General features: G+C 36.3%; 1 protein-coding gene across 1 annotated transcript in view; it reads right to left on the bottom strand.

The window, feature by feature from the left end:
• Positions 1 to 15,493, bottom strand: part of LOC121818337 (uncharacterized) — a 29,108-nt gene extending 13,615 nt beyond the window's left edge. The window contains 3 exon segments of the mRNA XM_042242327.2: positions 164 to 245; positions 347 to 527; positions 15,384 to 15,493. Coding sequence (XP_042098261.1) covers positions 164 to 245; positions 347 to 527; positions 15,384 to 15,493 — 373 coding nt within the window.
• Positions 15,494 to 16,607: the final 1,114 nt, after the last annotated feature.

The raw sequence follows: 16,607 nt of genomic DNA, 5'->3' as shown, positions 1-16,607 counted from the left end.
CTCATTAGGCACCATTTTCTTTGCTCCTACAAACCTAAGCAGCATGAGTTCTAATATGTCTGTTTTGTTCACACATCACTTTGTGTTTTGCCCATTTTCTCCCTCAGGTGTCTTGACACTTCATTCGTGGCCACTTTTGTCAAGTATGAAAGCTAACACTCACCACCATTCCCAAGCAAGGAAGTGGGAGAATAGGCAGCAGGAATGCAGAGTCCTTCAGCTCTTCCTTCCTCTCTTTCCCTGAGCTTCAGAGTAAGGAGAGAAAATAACCCTTAACTAGAGTTTATTCTCCCAGAGAGTTCAGCCCCTCCCACCAGGCCAATGAGGACTATAACCTGTTAGTCACCAGACGCCCAGAGTTCCCAGAATGGGTGAGCTCTTGTGCCGCTAGGGTGCTTGTTTCCCAGCCAATCTGAGCACAGGGTCCCTGGCCCTTAGCAATGGCCCTGAGAAGGGCTGGGCCTTTGGACACAGCATCTAGCGTTGCTGAGCTGGAAGTATCAGTGAAGGGGCTGGCTGTGTTACTTCTACAAAACAGCATCAGAGTAGAAACAATAAGCTCTAGTAAAATCTATTATACCAGCATGTCAGGCTCTCAGGAGATGAGTGGAAAGAAAAAGGCCCCCAGCAGGCAGAAAATACTGAAGACATTCCAGTTGGGAACTTCAGGAGTGTGCTAAGACATTACTATTTCCTCCCTGCTTTTCATTGTTCAGCTCCTCCTCACTAGGTTTTCAGGGTGCCAGGTGCAGGTGAGAACAGGGAATGTGGTTAATACCCTCACCCAGGTTGTGCTCTAAGAACTGATTGATCTGGAAGCTTTCTGTGTTCTGAGCTCACCTTAAGGGTTTCCAATAATGTTATGGATGTTTCAAATGGAAGAAATAAAGAACCTTGTTTATGATAAGAGGGGGAAAATGCCATTGAGTGAATGGCCAGAATCTTTAGAGAAACCTGGGCAACCCCCAAAAGACAAGCTGATTAATTTCATAGTAGAACGTGTATTTACATAAATCAGACATTTCTTATCTTAATTGAAGTTTAGATGAATTGTTTTTAACTAAGATGTAGGAAGTACTATAGAACAGTGCTCTCCAACAGCAATATATTGTGAGCCACATACATAATTTTAAGTGTCTACTTTTTTAAAAAAGAGATGAGATTGGTTATATATGGTTGACAAACATTCATCAAACTCCTGCTGTGTGTCAGATACTATGATACACGCTAGGAAAGAGATTTGATCTCAGCCTAGAAAGAGGGCATTGCTTTCATAAAACCTCATCAGGTAGATTAGGGATTTATTTCACCTGTATACTAAGAAACAATGGGTTTCCCTGGTGGTTCAGTTGGTAAAGAATCTTCTCCTGCAATGCAGGAGACTGGGGTTCAATCTCTTGGTCAGGAAGATCCCCTGGAGAAGAGAATGGCAACCCACTCCAGTATCTTGCCTGGAGAATTCCATGGGCAGTGGAGCCTGGTGGGCTACTGTTCATGGGATCGCAAAGAGTCAGACATGACTGAGCGACTAACACTTAACTAAGAAACAACAACAAAAAGTAGTTTAAAAAGAAAATTATGGGCCATTTGATTGTTTTTTTAACATTGTGAATCATGTTATTGGATCGGGTACTGAGTAAGTGGGAGTGATTTGAAATCGGTAGGGACTACAGTGGATGCAGTAGAGGTCTCACCCAAGTGTTCATCTGTGTCGCTCAAACTGTAACATAAAAATCTGGAAGATGCATTAAAATATTCCTGAGACCCACTCCCAGAAATTCTGACTGTAGTTTTCAGGCGGGGTAAGCAGATGCTGCTAGTCTTATGAACTACACTCAGACTAACACTGGTCTAAGCAACTGTTTTCTTAATGGTTTCCTCTGAAAAGGTTTTGAAAAACCACTATAGAAATGTGACTTAGTCACATGCATCATGCTTTTGCAATTCTGAAAACGAATGAGCCTCAGAAAGTGAAAATGCTGCATTTGGAAATGTCAGAAATTTCTCAGTGGTTGGAAATAAGCAGCGTTTCCTAGGCATGTCTAGATAACATTTTCAAGTCACCAAACAAAAAATGCTCTTTGAATAAGCTGGAGTTTGTGCATGTCAAAATACTTTCCCATAAGTTTTCTTTTCTTTTTTTAAAATATATTTATTTTAATTGGAGGTTAATTACTTTCAGAGGGATGGTGCTGGGAGGGAGGAGGGAGGGGGGTTCCGGATGGGGAACACGTGTATACCTGTGGCAGATTCATGTTGATGTATGGCAAAACCAATACAACATTGTAAAGTAATTAACCACATAAGTTTTCTAACTGTATTCATCACAGGTTTTATTCCAATAATATCATAATATAAAAACCTCAAAGTTTAAAATTTATATTAAAGCTATTAACAAAATTGTAGTTATAAAATATTTTTAAAAGATAACGAACTTTTGCAATTTTACCTTAGAGGTAATCTATATTTCAGGGTAAAAGACAATGGGAGAAATACAATATAGTAACAGATGACATAAACTTAACTGTTCATATGAGAAGGCCTAGCAAAAACTGGGCACTTTAATCCACTGACACATTTGTTATCTTAATCCCCTAGTATATTCATTTTATTTTTTTTTTATCCATGGATTATCTGTATTTAGGCATAGACTGTGTTTATGGTTTTATTTTATTTTTATGTAAGTATACTTGATTTATAATATTAGTTACAGATGTACAGCATAGTGATTCAATATTTTTCTATATTATACTCCATTAAAATTACTACAAGATAATGGCTATAAATTCCTGTGTTATAATTTCTTGTTGCTTATCTATTTTATACAGAGTGGTATGTATCTCTTAATCACATATCTCGAATTTACTTCTCCTCCATATTAACCACAAGTTTGTGTTCTCTATCTGTGAGTCTGTTTCTATTTTGCGTATATATTTATGTATTGTTTTTTAAATTACACATATGATTGATATCATACAATATTTGTCTTTCTTATCTAACTTTTTTCAGTAACATAATATTTTCTAGGTCCATCCTTGTTACTGAAAATGATAGAATTTCCTTCTTTTTATGGCTAATGGGACATATATAGATATACACATATCCCATTGTATATATGTATATACATCTTTATACATTTATCTGATAATGGACACAGATTGCTTCCATAACTTGTCTATTGTAAATAGTGTTGCTATGAACATTGGGGTGCATATATTGATGTCTTTTTGAATTAGTATTACTGTTTATTTCTGGTTATATACCTAGAAGTGGAATTACTGAATCATATGTTAGTTACATTTCTAGTTGTTTGAGGAAACGCCATACTGTTTTACATAGAGGTTACACCAATTGGTACAAAGTTTCCCTTTTTCCACCAACAGTGTACAAAGTTTCCTTTTCTCCATATCCTCTCCAACATTTGTTATTTGTAGACTTTTTGATGATAGTCATTCAGACAGGTGTGAGGTATATCTCGTTGTTTTGTATTTCTCTGATAATCAGCAATGTTGAGCATCATTTTATGTGCCTGTTAGCCATTTTTTTCTTATGAAAAATGTGTATTCAGGTCTTCTGTCCATATTTTGCTTTGATTGTTTGGGATTCTTTAATATTGAGTTGTGTGAGCTGCTTATATTGAATTAACCACTTGTCAGTGATATCATTTGCAAGTATTTTCTCAAATTCTGTAGGTTGTCTTTTAATTTTGTTCATGGTTTCATTTTGTGTAAAAGATTTAAATTTAATTAGATCCCACTTATTTATTTTTGTTTTTATTTCTTGTGCTTTAGGAGACTGATCCAAAAGAATCTTACTATGATTTGTGTCAAAGTGTTCCAACAATGTTCTCTTTTAGAATTTTTATGGTTTCTTTCTGGCTATATACCTAGAAGTGGAATTACTTTTGTTTTGATCTTTAACATATTTTTATTTTATTTTTTATTTGGTGTTTGAGAATGTTCTAATCTCATTGTTTTTACATTAGCTGTATAGTTTTTCTGGCACTACCTCTTGAAGAGCTGTCTTTTTTCCATTGTGTATTCTTGTCTCCTTTGTCATAGATTAATTGGCCATAGGCATGTATGTTTATTTCTGGGCTCTCTCTTCTGTTCCATTGATGTAGGTATCTGGTTTTTGTGTCAGTCCATACTCTTTTGATTATTATAACTTCATAGTATACTCTGAAGTCTCAGAGAATGACACCTCCAGCTTTGTTCTTTTTCTCAAGAATGCTTTGGCAATTCAGGATTTTTTGAAGCACCATATAAATTTTAGGATTATTTTTTCTAGTTCTGTGAAAAATGTCATGGGTATTTTGATAGTGCTTTCCTTAAATCTTTAGATTGTTTTGGTGTAATATGTAAAATTTAACAATATTAATTATTAATTAATTAATTATTAATTCCAATCCATGATCACAATATATCTTTTCATTTATTTGTGTCACCTTTAGTTTCCCTCATCAATTTTTCTACTTTTCAGAGTACAGGTCTATCACCTCCTTGCTAAATTTAAACCCAAACATTTTATCTTTTTGATATTTTATTTTAGTTTTTAAAAATAATAATTTATTTATTTTTAATTGGAAGATAATTGCTTTACAATGTTATGTGGTTTCTGCCATACATCAGCACAAACCAGCAATAAGTATACATACGTGAACTTCCTCTTTAACCTCCCTCCCACCTCCTTCCAACCCATCCTATCCCACTAGGTTGTTACAGAGCACCAGGCTGACCTTCTTGCACTATACAGCAATGTTCCATTAGCTGCCTATTTTACACATGGTAATATACATATTTCAATGCTACTCTCAGTTCATCCCACCTTCTCCTTCATGTGCTGTGTCCATAAGTCTGATCTCTATGTCTAAGTCTCTACTTCCCTGCAGATAGGTTTATCAGTACCATTTTTTTCTAAATTCCATATATATGTATTAAAATATGATATGTGTTTTTCTATTTCTGACTGACTTCATTCTGTTTAACAGGCTCTAGGTTTATCCATCTCAGTTCAACTGACTAAAATCCATTACTTTATATGACTAACTGATATTCCATTGTATATATGTATATCAAAACTTCTTTATCTATTCATCTGTTTAGAGACATCCAAGTTACTTCCATGTCCTGGCTATTTTAAATAGTGCTACAATGAACATTGGGGTATATGTGGCTTTTTGAATTATGGTTTTCTCAGGGTATGTGCACATTAATGAGATAACATGGTCATATAGTAGCTTTATTCCTAGTATTTTCAAGAAATCTACATCCTGTTCTTGATAGTGGCTGTTTTGATGACTATTCCCAGTAACAATGGAAGAGGGTTCCCTTTTTTACACATGCTCTCCGGAATTTATTGATTGTGGATTTTTTGATGATGGCCATTCTGACTTCTCTCCATTGGGCTTCCCTCAGAGCTCACTTGGTAAAGAATCTGCCTGCAATGAGGGAGACCCAGGTTCGATTCCTGGGTTGGGAAGATCCTCTGGAGAAGGAAATGACAAATCCACTCCAGTATTCTTGCCTGGAAAATCCCATGGACAGAGGAGCCTGACAGGCGACAGTACATGGGGTCGCAAGAGTCAGACACAACTTAGCGACTAAACCACCATTCTGACCAGGGTAAGGTGATACCTCATAGTAGTTTTGACTTGCATGTCTCTAAAAATTAGTGATGTTGAGTACCTTTTCATGTGATGCTTGGCAATCTATGTGTCTTCTCTGGAGAAATATCTGTTTAGCAGCCCACTTTTTGATTGGGTTGTTTGTTTTTTTTGGTATTGAGCTGCATGCGCTGCTTATATATTTTAGAGATTAATCCTTTGTCAGTTGTTTCACTTGCTATTATTTTTTTTTCCCTTTCTGTGTGTTGTCTTTTCATCTTGTTTATAGTTTCCTTTGCTATTCAAAAACTTTTAAGTTTAATTAGGTCCCATTTGTTTATTTTGCTTTTATTTCCATTACTCTAGAAAGTGGGTTATAGAGGATCTTGCTGTGATTTATGTCTAAAAGTATTCTGCCTATGTTTTCCTTTAAGAGTTTTATATTTTCAGGTCTTACTTTTATGTCTTTAATCCACTTTGAGTTTATCTTTGTGTATGGTGTTAGGAAGTATTTAAATTTCATTCTTTTCTGCATAGCTGTCCAGTTCTCCCAGCACCACTTGTTGAAGAGACTGTCTTTTCTCTGTTGTATATTCTTGCCTCTTTTTTCAAAGATAAGGTGCCCATAGGTGTGTGAGTTTATCTTTGGGCTTTCTATCTGGTTCCATTGGTCCATATTTCTGTTTTTGTGCCATTACCATACTGTCTTGATGACTGTAGCTTTGTAGTGTAGTCTGAAGTCAGGAAGGTTGATTCCTCCAGTTCTATTCTTCTTTCTCATGATTGCCTTGGATATTAGGAGTCTTTTGTATTTCCATACAAATTCTATACAAATTTCCATACAAATAATTTTTTCTATTTATGTGAAATATGCAACTGGTAATTTGATAGGATTGCACTGAATGTGTAGATTGTGTTTTGTGGTATAGACATTTTCACAATAGTGCTTCTTCTGATCCAAGAACATAGTATATATGTCCATCTGTTTATGTCATCTTTGATTTCTTTCATTAGCATCTAATAGTTTTCTGTATACAAATGTCTCCTTCAGAAGGTTTATTCCTAGGTATTTTATTCTTTGTGTTGTAATTGTGAATGTGATTGATACTTGATTTCTCCTTTTGAGTTTTCATTGTTAGTATATAGGAAAGAAAGAGAATTGTGTGTGTTGATTTTGTATCCTACAACTTTACTAAACTCACTGATTAGCTTTAATGATTTTCTGATAGTATCTTTAGGGTTTTCTGTATATAATTCCATGTCATTTGCCAACAGTGAGAGTTTTACTTCTTTTCCAGTCTGGATTATTTTTTCTTTTTCTTTTTCTTCTCCAATTGCCATGGCTAGAACTTCCAAAACTATGTTGAATAATAGTGGAAAGAGTGGTCACCCTTGTCTTTTTCCTGATCTTAGAGGGAATGCTTTCAGTTTTTCACAATTGAAAGTAATATTTAATGTGGTTTTATCATAAGGTCTTTACCATCAGAACTCAGGCACAAGCCCATTAGGCCATAAAGTCAACACAAACCACTGCTAACCTCACCCAAGGGCAGAGACAAAAAAACAGAACTAAAACCCTATAATCTGGGGAAAGGAGACCTCAAACACATTAAATTAGATAAAATGAAAAGACGTAGAATGTGCAATGAAGGAACAAAGTAAAAGCCTACAAGATCAAATAAATGAAGAGGAAATAGGAAAACTACCTGAAAAGGAATTCAGAATAATTAAAGATGATCCAAAATCTTGAAAATAGAATGGAGAAAATGCAAGAATCATTTAACACATTTAACAAGGACCTGGAAGAAATAAAGAGTAAGCAAACAGTGGTAATAAAATTAGTGAAATTAAAAATACTGAAGAAAGAATCAATAGCAGAGTAACTGAGGCAGAAGAACAGAAAAGTGAGCTGAAAGAATGGTGGAAATAACTGCTGCAGAGCAGAATAGAGGGAAAAGAATGAAAAGAATTGAAGATAATCTCAGAGATCTCTGAGAAAATATTAAAACACCAACATTAGAATTATAGGAGTCACAGAAGAAAAACAGAAAAAGAAAGAATCTGAGAAAAATTTTGGTGGTATTAGTTGAAAACTTCCCTAACATGGGAAAAGAAACAGTCAATCAAGCCCAAGAAGTACAGAGTGTCTCATATACGATAAATTTAACATGCCAAGCCACATGTTAATCAAATTAACAAAAATTAAATACAATGAAAAATGTTAAAAAAAGCAGCAAAGGAAAAGCAACAAGTAACAGAGAAACCCAATACAGTTGGGTAACCCCTAACAGCTGCTCTTTCAACAGAAACTCTGCAGGCTAGAAGGGAATGGCAGGATATATTTAAAGTAATGAAAAGGAAAAAGTTTACAACCAAGATTACTCTACCCAGCAAGCATTTCATTCAGAATTGATGGAGAAATCACAAGCTTTAGAGACAAGCAATGTTAAGAGAATTTAGCACTGCCAAACCAGCTTTACAACAAATGCTAAGGAGAGTTCTACAGGCAGGAAAGACAAGAGAATGAAAAAACTTACAAAAATAAACCTCCCAAAATTTTAAAATGCCAATAGGAACTCATATATCAATAATTACTTTAAATATAAATGTAAATAATCACCAGCCTAGGGAGCCCATTCTGGTACTCTGTGAATACCTGGAGGGATGGAATGGGGGGAAGATAAGAAGGCTAAGGAAAGAGGTGATATATGTATAATGGTTGATTTTTATTGTTGTATGGGAGGAAACAACACATTATAAAAATTAACAATGTATATTTAAATAAAGAATAGAAACACAATTGTAAACTGATTAAATGCTCCAACCAAAAGACATAGATTGATGAGATTTTAAACTATTTCTTTTTAACGTTGTATTTTGGATAGTTTGTTTTTAGAGTATATAAAATTCTACAAATCTCTTTTTTATTTTATACAATATTGGAGTATAGATGATTAACAATACCATCTTAGTTTCATGTGTACAGCAAAGTTATTCAGTTACATATATACATGTATCTATTATTTTTCTATTTTTCCCCCATTTAGGTTATTACAGAATACCAAGCAGTGTTCCCTATGCTATACAGTAGGTCCTTGTTGGTTATCTGTTTTAAGTATAGCAATGCATACATGTTATCCTCAAATCCAAATCTATCCTTCTCCCCTACTCTTCCCCCTTGGTAAACGTAAGTATCTTGTATCCTTCAAATTTGCTGAATTCAGTTATTAGTTCTAATTGTTTTTGGGTGGAGACTTTAGGGTTTTCTACATAAAGCAGCAAGCCATCTGCAAATAGTAACAGTTTTACCTCTTCCCTTTCAATTTTAATGCCTTTTACTTCTTTTCCTTGGCTGATTGTTGTGGTTAGAATATCACAATTCTGCATTATAGATGTGTCCAGAATAATCATCTTGCCTTGTTCCTGAATTTAGAGAAAAGGCGACTTTTCATGTTTGAGTATGATACTGGCTGTGGGCTTGTCATACATGGCCTTTAATATGTTGAGACATATTTTTCTATACTCGCTTTGAAGAATTTTTTTGTTTTTGTTCTTTTAAATCATGAATGAATGTTGAATTTTGTTAAATGTTTTTTCTGAATATATTGAGATTATCATGTGATTTTTATCATTCCTTTTGCTAACATGGTGTCATTTATTTTGTTTATTTTGATCTCCTCTCTTTTCTTCTTGGTGAGCCAGGCTAAAGATATACAATTTCGTTTATATATATATATATATATATATATATATATATATACATATATATTTTTTTTAAAAAACGCAGCTCTCAGTTTCATTGCTCTGTTTTCTATGATCTTTTGATCTCTAATTTATTTATTTCCTGTCTTATCTTTATTGCTTTCATTCTGCTGAATTTGGGCTTTATTTCTTCTTTTATTTTTTTAATGTTGTAGGTTAGGTTGTTCATTTAAGATATTTGTTGGTTTTTGAGGAAGACCTTTACAGCTATAAACTTCCCTTTTAAAACTGCTTTTGCTGCAATCCATAGATTCTGAAGTGTTATGGTTCCATTATCATTTGTCTTGAGGTATTTTCTGATTTCTACTTTGATTTCTTCATTAAAATATTGTTTCTTTAGTAACATATTCTTTTTAGTAACCACACATTTTTTTTTCCTTTTCCACTTTTCTTTCTGTAGTTGATTTCTTGTTTTATACCACTGTGGTTCAAAACTGCTAGAAATAATTTATATTGTCTTCTATTTATTCAAACTTATTTTATGGCCTAGCAAGTAATCTATCCTGGAGAACATTCCATGTACACATCAAAATAAAAGTTATTTCTGCCATTTTGGAGTGGATTATCCTATAAATATTTATTGTGTCATTTAAGATTATTATTGCCATATTGATTTTCTGTCTGGAATATTTGGCCATGGTGTAAGCAGGGTACTAAAAGTCCTCTACTATTATTTTATTGTTTTTTTTTTTTTTAATTTTCCCTTTATGTCTCTTAGTACTTGCTTTGTATATTTAGTTGTTTGGTATTGGGTGTATATGTTTAATGAATATAATATCCTCTTCTTGCACTGATCCCTTCCCTTTATCATTTTATAATGCCCTTCTTTATCTTTAATTATAGCTTTTGATTAAAGTTTATTTTTTCCTTTGTTCTTCTTTTTCTAGTTGTTTTACATATAAAGTTAGGTTGTTTGATGGTTCTCTTATTTCTTGAGGTAGGGTGATATTGCTATAAACATCCCTCTCAGCACTGCTTTTACTGCATTCCATGGGTTTTGAATTGTCCTGTTTTCATTGCCATTTGCTTCAAGGTATTTTTCTAATTTCCTCTTTTGATATCTTCAGTGACCTTTCGGTTATTCAGAAGCATATTAACATCCATGTGTTTGTGTTATTTTAGTTTTTCTTTTCTTGTAGTTGATATCTAATCTTACAGCATTGTGGTCAGAAAACATGCTTGAAATGTTTCAATTTTTGTTTTAATTTACCAAGGCTTGATTTGTGACACAAGAGAAAAAAGTGAAATCTACTGTTTTTGAATGAAATGCCTTGTAGGTATCAATTAGGTCCAACTGGTCCAATGTATCATTTAAAGACTGTGTTTCCTTATTAATTGTCAGTCTGAATGATCTGTCCATTGGTGTGGGTAAGGCATTAAAGCCCCCCATTATTGTGTTACTGTTTATTTCCCCTTTAATTGTTGTTAGCATTTGCCATATGTATTGAGGTGCTCCTATGTTAAATGCACTTATAATAGTTATATCTTCTTATTGGATTGATCCCTTGTTCATTATGCTGCATGCTTTCTTATCTCTTGTGCATATGTGCATGTGTACTCAATTGCTTCCGTTATGTCCGACTGCAACTGTATCGCCTGTAGCCTGCCAGGCTCCTCTTTCCATGGGATTCTCCAGGCAAGAATACTGTAGAAGGTTGCTATGCCCTCCCTCAGGGCATCATCCCAACTTAGAGATCAAACCTGTACCTCCTGTGTCTCCTTCATGCTGTTGGATTCTTTACCCACCAAGCCACCTGGGAAGCCCTATCTTTTGTGAAGTGAAGTGAAGCAAAAGTCTCTCAGTCGTGTCTGACTCTTTGCGACTCCATGGACTATACAGTCCATGGAAATTTCCAGGCCAGAATACTGGAGTGGGTAGCCTTTCCCTTCTCCAGGGCATCTTCCCAACCCAGGGATCAAACCCAGGTCTCCCTCATTGCAGGCAGATTCTTTACCAGCTGAGCCACAACTCTTGTAATGGTTGTTATTTTAAAGTCTATTTTATCTGATATGAGTATTGCTACTGCCTCATATATTGATTTATATTTGCATGGAATATCTCTTTCTAGCCACTCACTTTCAGTCTGTATGTGTCTGTAAGTCTAAAGTGGGTCTTTTATGGACAGCATAAGTAGGGGTCTTATTTATGTATCCATTCAGCCAATCTGTGTCTTTTGGTGGAAGCATTCAGTCCATTTACATCTAAAGTAATGCTTGAGGTCTTTGATCCTATTACCATTTATTTTATTGTTTTGGGTTTGTTCATATAGGCCTTTTCATTTCCTTCTGTTTCCCATCTAGATAAGTTCCTTTAGCACTTGTTGTAAAGCTGGTTTGGTGGTGATGTATTCTGTTAGCTTTTTCTTGTCTGTAGAGCTTTTGATATCTTCATCAAATATGAAAGAGATCCGTGCTGGATACAATAATCTTGGTGGTAGGTTTTTTCCTTTTATCATTTTGAGTTTACCCTGCCAATCCCTTTTGGCTTGCAGAGTTTCTGTTAAGAAATCAGCTATTTGCCTCATGGGGATCCCCTTTTATGTTATTTGCTACTTTCCCGTTGCTGCTTTTAATATTTGTTCTTTGTGTTTAATTTTTGTTCAATTGATTAATATGTGTCTTGGCTATTTCTCCTTGGGTTTATTTTGTATGGGATTCTCTGGGCTTCCTGGGCTTGAGTGGCTATTTCCTTTCACATGTTAGGGAAATTTTCAGTTTTTAATAATCTCTTCAAATATTTTCTAATAACCTTTCTTTTGGCTTCTTCTTCTGGTACCCCGATAATTTGGATGCTGTTGTCTTTAATGTTTTCCCAGAGGCCTGTGAGACTGTCCTCATTTCTTTTTATTCTTTTTTCTTTATGCTGTTATACTTTACTTATTTCCACCATTCTATGTTTCAGCTAACTTATCCATTCTTCTACCTCTATTGTTTTGCTATTGGTTTCTGCTTATCTATTTTTAATCTCACTTATTGTGTTGTTCATGCTGATTCTCTGTTCTTTAATTCTTCTAGGTCCTTGTAAAATGTTTCTTGTATCTTCTCGATCCATGTCTCCAGTCTATTTATTATTGCCTCTATTTTATTTTCAAGAATCTGGATCATCGTTACTATCAGTACTCAGACTTTTTCTTTTTTTCAGGTAGACTGCCTATTTCCTCTTCATTTGGTTGATTTTTTGAGGTTTTACCACATTCCTTTATCTTTTGCATATTTCTCTGTCTTCACTTTTTAAAAATTTACTGTATTTAAGATCTCTTTTCTGCACACCTAAATGTCTTCAGTTCAGTTCAATTCAGTTCAGTCGCCCAGTCATGTCCGACTCTTTGTGACCCCATGAATCACAGCACACCAGGCCTCTCTGTCCTTCAGCATCTCCCGGAGTTCACTCACACTCACGTCCATCGAGTCAGTGATGCCATCCATCCCCTTCTCCTCCTGCCCCCAATCCCTCCCAGCATCAGATTCTTTTCCAGTGAGTCAACACTTCGCATGAGGTGGCCAAAGGACTGGAGTTTCAGCTTCAGCATCATTCCTTCCAAAGAAATTCAAGGGCTGATCTCCTTCAAAATGGACTTGTTGGATCTCCTTGAAGTCCAAGGGACTCTCAAGAGTCTTCTCCAACACCACAGTTCAAAAGCATCAATTCTTCAGCGATGAGCTTTCTTCACAGTCCAACTCTCACATCCATACATGACCACTGGAAAAACCATAGCCTTGACTAGACAGACCTTAGTCAGCAAAGTAATGTCTCTGCTTTTGAATATGCTATCTAGGTTGGTCATAACTTTTCTTCCAAGGAGTAAGCGTTTTTTAATTTCATGGGTGCAGTCACCATCTGCAGTGATTTTGGAGCCCAAAAAAAATAAAGTCTGACACTGTTTCCCCATCTATTTCCCATGAAGTGATGGGACCAGATGTCATGATCTTTGTTTTCTGAATGTTGAATTTTAAGCCTACTGTTTCACTCTCCATTTTCACTTTCATCAAGAGGCTTTTTAGCTCCTCTTCAGTTTCTGCCATAAGGGTGGTGTCATCTGCATATCTGAGGTGATTGAGATTTCTCCCGGTAATCTTAATTCCAGCTTGTGCTTCTTCCAGCCCAGCGTTTCTCATGATGTACTCTGCATATAAGTCAAATAAGCAGGGTGACAATATACAGCCTTGATGTACTCCTTTTCCTATTTGGAACCAGTCTGTTGTTCCATGTCCATTTCTAACTGCTGCTTCCTGACCTGCAGATAGGTTTCTCAAGAGGCAGGTTAGGTGGTCTGGTATTCCCATCTCTTTCAGAAGTTTCCACAGTTTCTTATGATCCACACAGTCAAAGGCTTTGGCATAATCAATAAAGCAGAAATATATGTTCTTCTGGAACTCTCTTGCTTTTTCCATGATCTAGCGGATGTTGGCAATTTGATCTCTGATTCCTCTGCCTTTTCTAAAACCAGCTTGGACATCTGGAAGTTCATGGTTCACATAATGCTGAAGTCTGGCTTGGAGAATTTTGAGCATTAGTTTACTAGCATGTGAGATGAGTGCAATTGTGCAGTATTTTGAGTGGCTTAGTTCCTCTTAATTGTGGAGTCTAACTCCCATGACTGGGGTTGGAGAAGTGCCTTATGAAGGTTTCTTGGTTTGTGCCTATGTTCTTGTGGATGAAATTGGATCTTGTCTTTCTGAAAGGCTATGCCATGTCCAGTACTGTATTTTTTGTTGTCTTTGTGCTTAGTGTGACTTTGGGCAGCTTTTCTTCTAATGGGCAATTTTGTGTTCCTACTTTGCTGAAGCTTTGGTGTGAGTCATCTGGTACTGAAACTTGCTGGCTTTATGGTGGGGCTTGTTCTTAGCGTTGAGATGGATGCTTTGGAGAGGGCTCTCACTAATTAATTTTTCATGGGGTCAGGAGTTCTCTGGTGGTCCAAAGTCCTACACTTCGGTCTTCCACCTTGGGAGTTCAGGCCTGATCCCTTACTAACTGTAGCACCAAGACTTCACAAGCCACACAGAACAGAAGGCAAAACCCAAAGAGTGATGGTGAAATAACATTCCACAGCCAAGAACACCCGAAGAGACTTGCATACTTACAAAAAGAAGAGAAAAAGGAGGGAAAAAGGATAAAAACAGGAGTCAAAACATAAGAGATCAAGCCAAGGAGTCAGAACAGATCAAGCCAACAATGAAATCCCTGAGTGAAAATGAATACTGAAAACCAGAGTAGCAGAAATATAAAATCAAAAACATAGAAAAATGCAATATATCTAAACAGTACTGTAAAAATAGAGGAAAATACAATGAATTTACTGTAAAATAAGAAGTTTTAAGAAATGAAAAAAATAGGTCACACACAAAAATTTTAAAGGAATAATGAACATTATAACAACATGAAAAATAAAAGAAAAGGGAAAAATATATAGAGAGTGGTAGTAAGAATGTACTTGTGATTTCCCTGTTTTCCTGTCTACACAGTGTGTTCCAGCTCATCTACCTATTCCAAAAGTCCTCCAATATTTCTAGAAAAGTCTCTAAACCTGCTGTTGTCAGTTTGCAGTCAGCTCAGACTCATATCTTGCATTACTCCAGCTTGTACTTGCTGCTGAAATCCACAGTCTCAGGATAATTGTGGGGATTTAATCCACTGCACTTGTGTCTGCAGGAGTGTGATTTCCCTTTCCTATACTCACACAGACCCTAGTGCTCTGCTTTGGTTTTGTGCCCTCCTCTGCTTGTAGGCCACTCTCCAGTGTCTGTTCTCCACCCAGACACCAGGAGATGATAGTAGCAGCTTATTAGGGCTGGCTTGCTCAGTTGGGGTAGAGAGAGAGAGGAGTATGACACACACAGTTGGGGTGTTTGGGGAGTGCCCACTGTGACCAGCTGAGACCTGTGGGAGCTTGCCACAGTCTGAGGCAGGTCATGCATATCCCCAGGGTTGTTCACCCTGGGTTGTGGGTCCCTTGGTAGAACCAAGATGCTCAGGTTCCCAGGAAGATGTGGACAGTGACTGGTGTCCACTCACAGCTTGGTAGCAGCTGTGACACCTGGGATCATGGCCATAGTGGCCTCCTGTCTTCCACCTCTGGCACTCGCACTGGCTTTTCTACTTCTGGAATTGAAGACTGCAGCCATCTCCTCCCCCTAAGATATTCATGGAGATGGGGTCCTTTGTTCTATGAGAATTAGAACATTCCCACAGTAATGACCTTTTGGCTTTCTGGTGGGCCCAGGTTTTTCCATGGACTCCCTCAGTTCTGTTGTACTAGCGCCCTCAAAGTATCTTTACAGCAACCAAGCCTGGTCCTGTCTCTGGGGTCTGACCCCAGGGCCTGAGCCTTAGCACCCTGCCCCCACTTTATGCTCCAGGCACAGGCTTGCAAGCCACTTATTGGCTTGGAATTGCTTTTCAACAATGATCCCCCATTTTGGCTTCCAAGCACCTGCTGCTTCATTCCCCTCAGGGTTTACAAAATCCCTTCCTGACCTCACCTGTGAGGGGATTTCTGAATGTCTGGAAAACTTCCTTCCTTCATGAATCCCTCCTTGGAGTGCAGATCTCTGTCCTGAAAACTTTTAACTCTCTTTTTTTTTTTTTTCATCTTTATCTTTTGTCCTACCTTATTCTTGCCTTTTTGGAAGTCTGGAGGCTTCTGCCAGCTTTCAGAAAGTGCTCTGTAGTTGTTCCACATGCAGATGAATTTTTTATGTCTTTGTGGAAGTAAGGGTGATCTCCATGTTTTATTCCTCTGTCATCTTGAAAAGCTCCTATTTTTTTCTGAAATGAGTATAGTTACCTAGCTTTCTTGTCATTTCATTTGTTTGAAGTATCTTTTTTCATCCTCTGACTTTATCAGTATTTGTATTTACCCCTAAAATGAGCCTTTTATAGACAGAATATTGAAGGGTCTTTTTCTTTAATCCAATCAACCATCCTTTGTCTTTAGATGAGAGCACTTATTCCATTGAAATTTAGAATAATTATTGACAGGTATGTATTTATTTCCATTTTATTATTTGTTTCTTGATTGTTTTTGTATTCCTTCTCTATTGTTTCTTCCTTTGTGGTTTTGATGATTTTCTTTAGTGGTAGTCCTGCGTTTTTCTTTAAAAAAAAAAAACTTATTTTTTATTGGAGTATAGCCAATTGAAAATGTGATAGTTTAAGGTGAACAGGAAAGTGTCTCAGCTATATATATAATGTATTCATCCTCTCCCCACCCCAAACTTCTTTCCCGGCCAGGCTGAC

This window comes from Ovis aries, chromosome X (assembly GCF_016772045.2).
Source record: "Ovis aries strain OAR_USU_Benz2616 breed Rambouillet chromosome X, ARS-UI_Ramb_v3.0, whole genome shotgun sequence".
Classification (NCBI taxonomy): Eukaryota; Metazoa; Chordata; class Mammalia; order Artiodactyla; family Bovidae; genus Ovis; species Ovis aries.
This window is presented reverse-complemented; position numbering and strand designations above follow the sequence as displayed.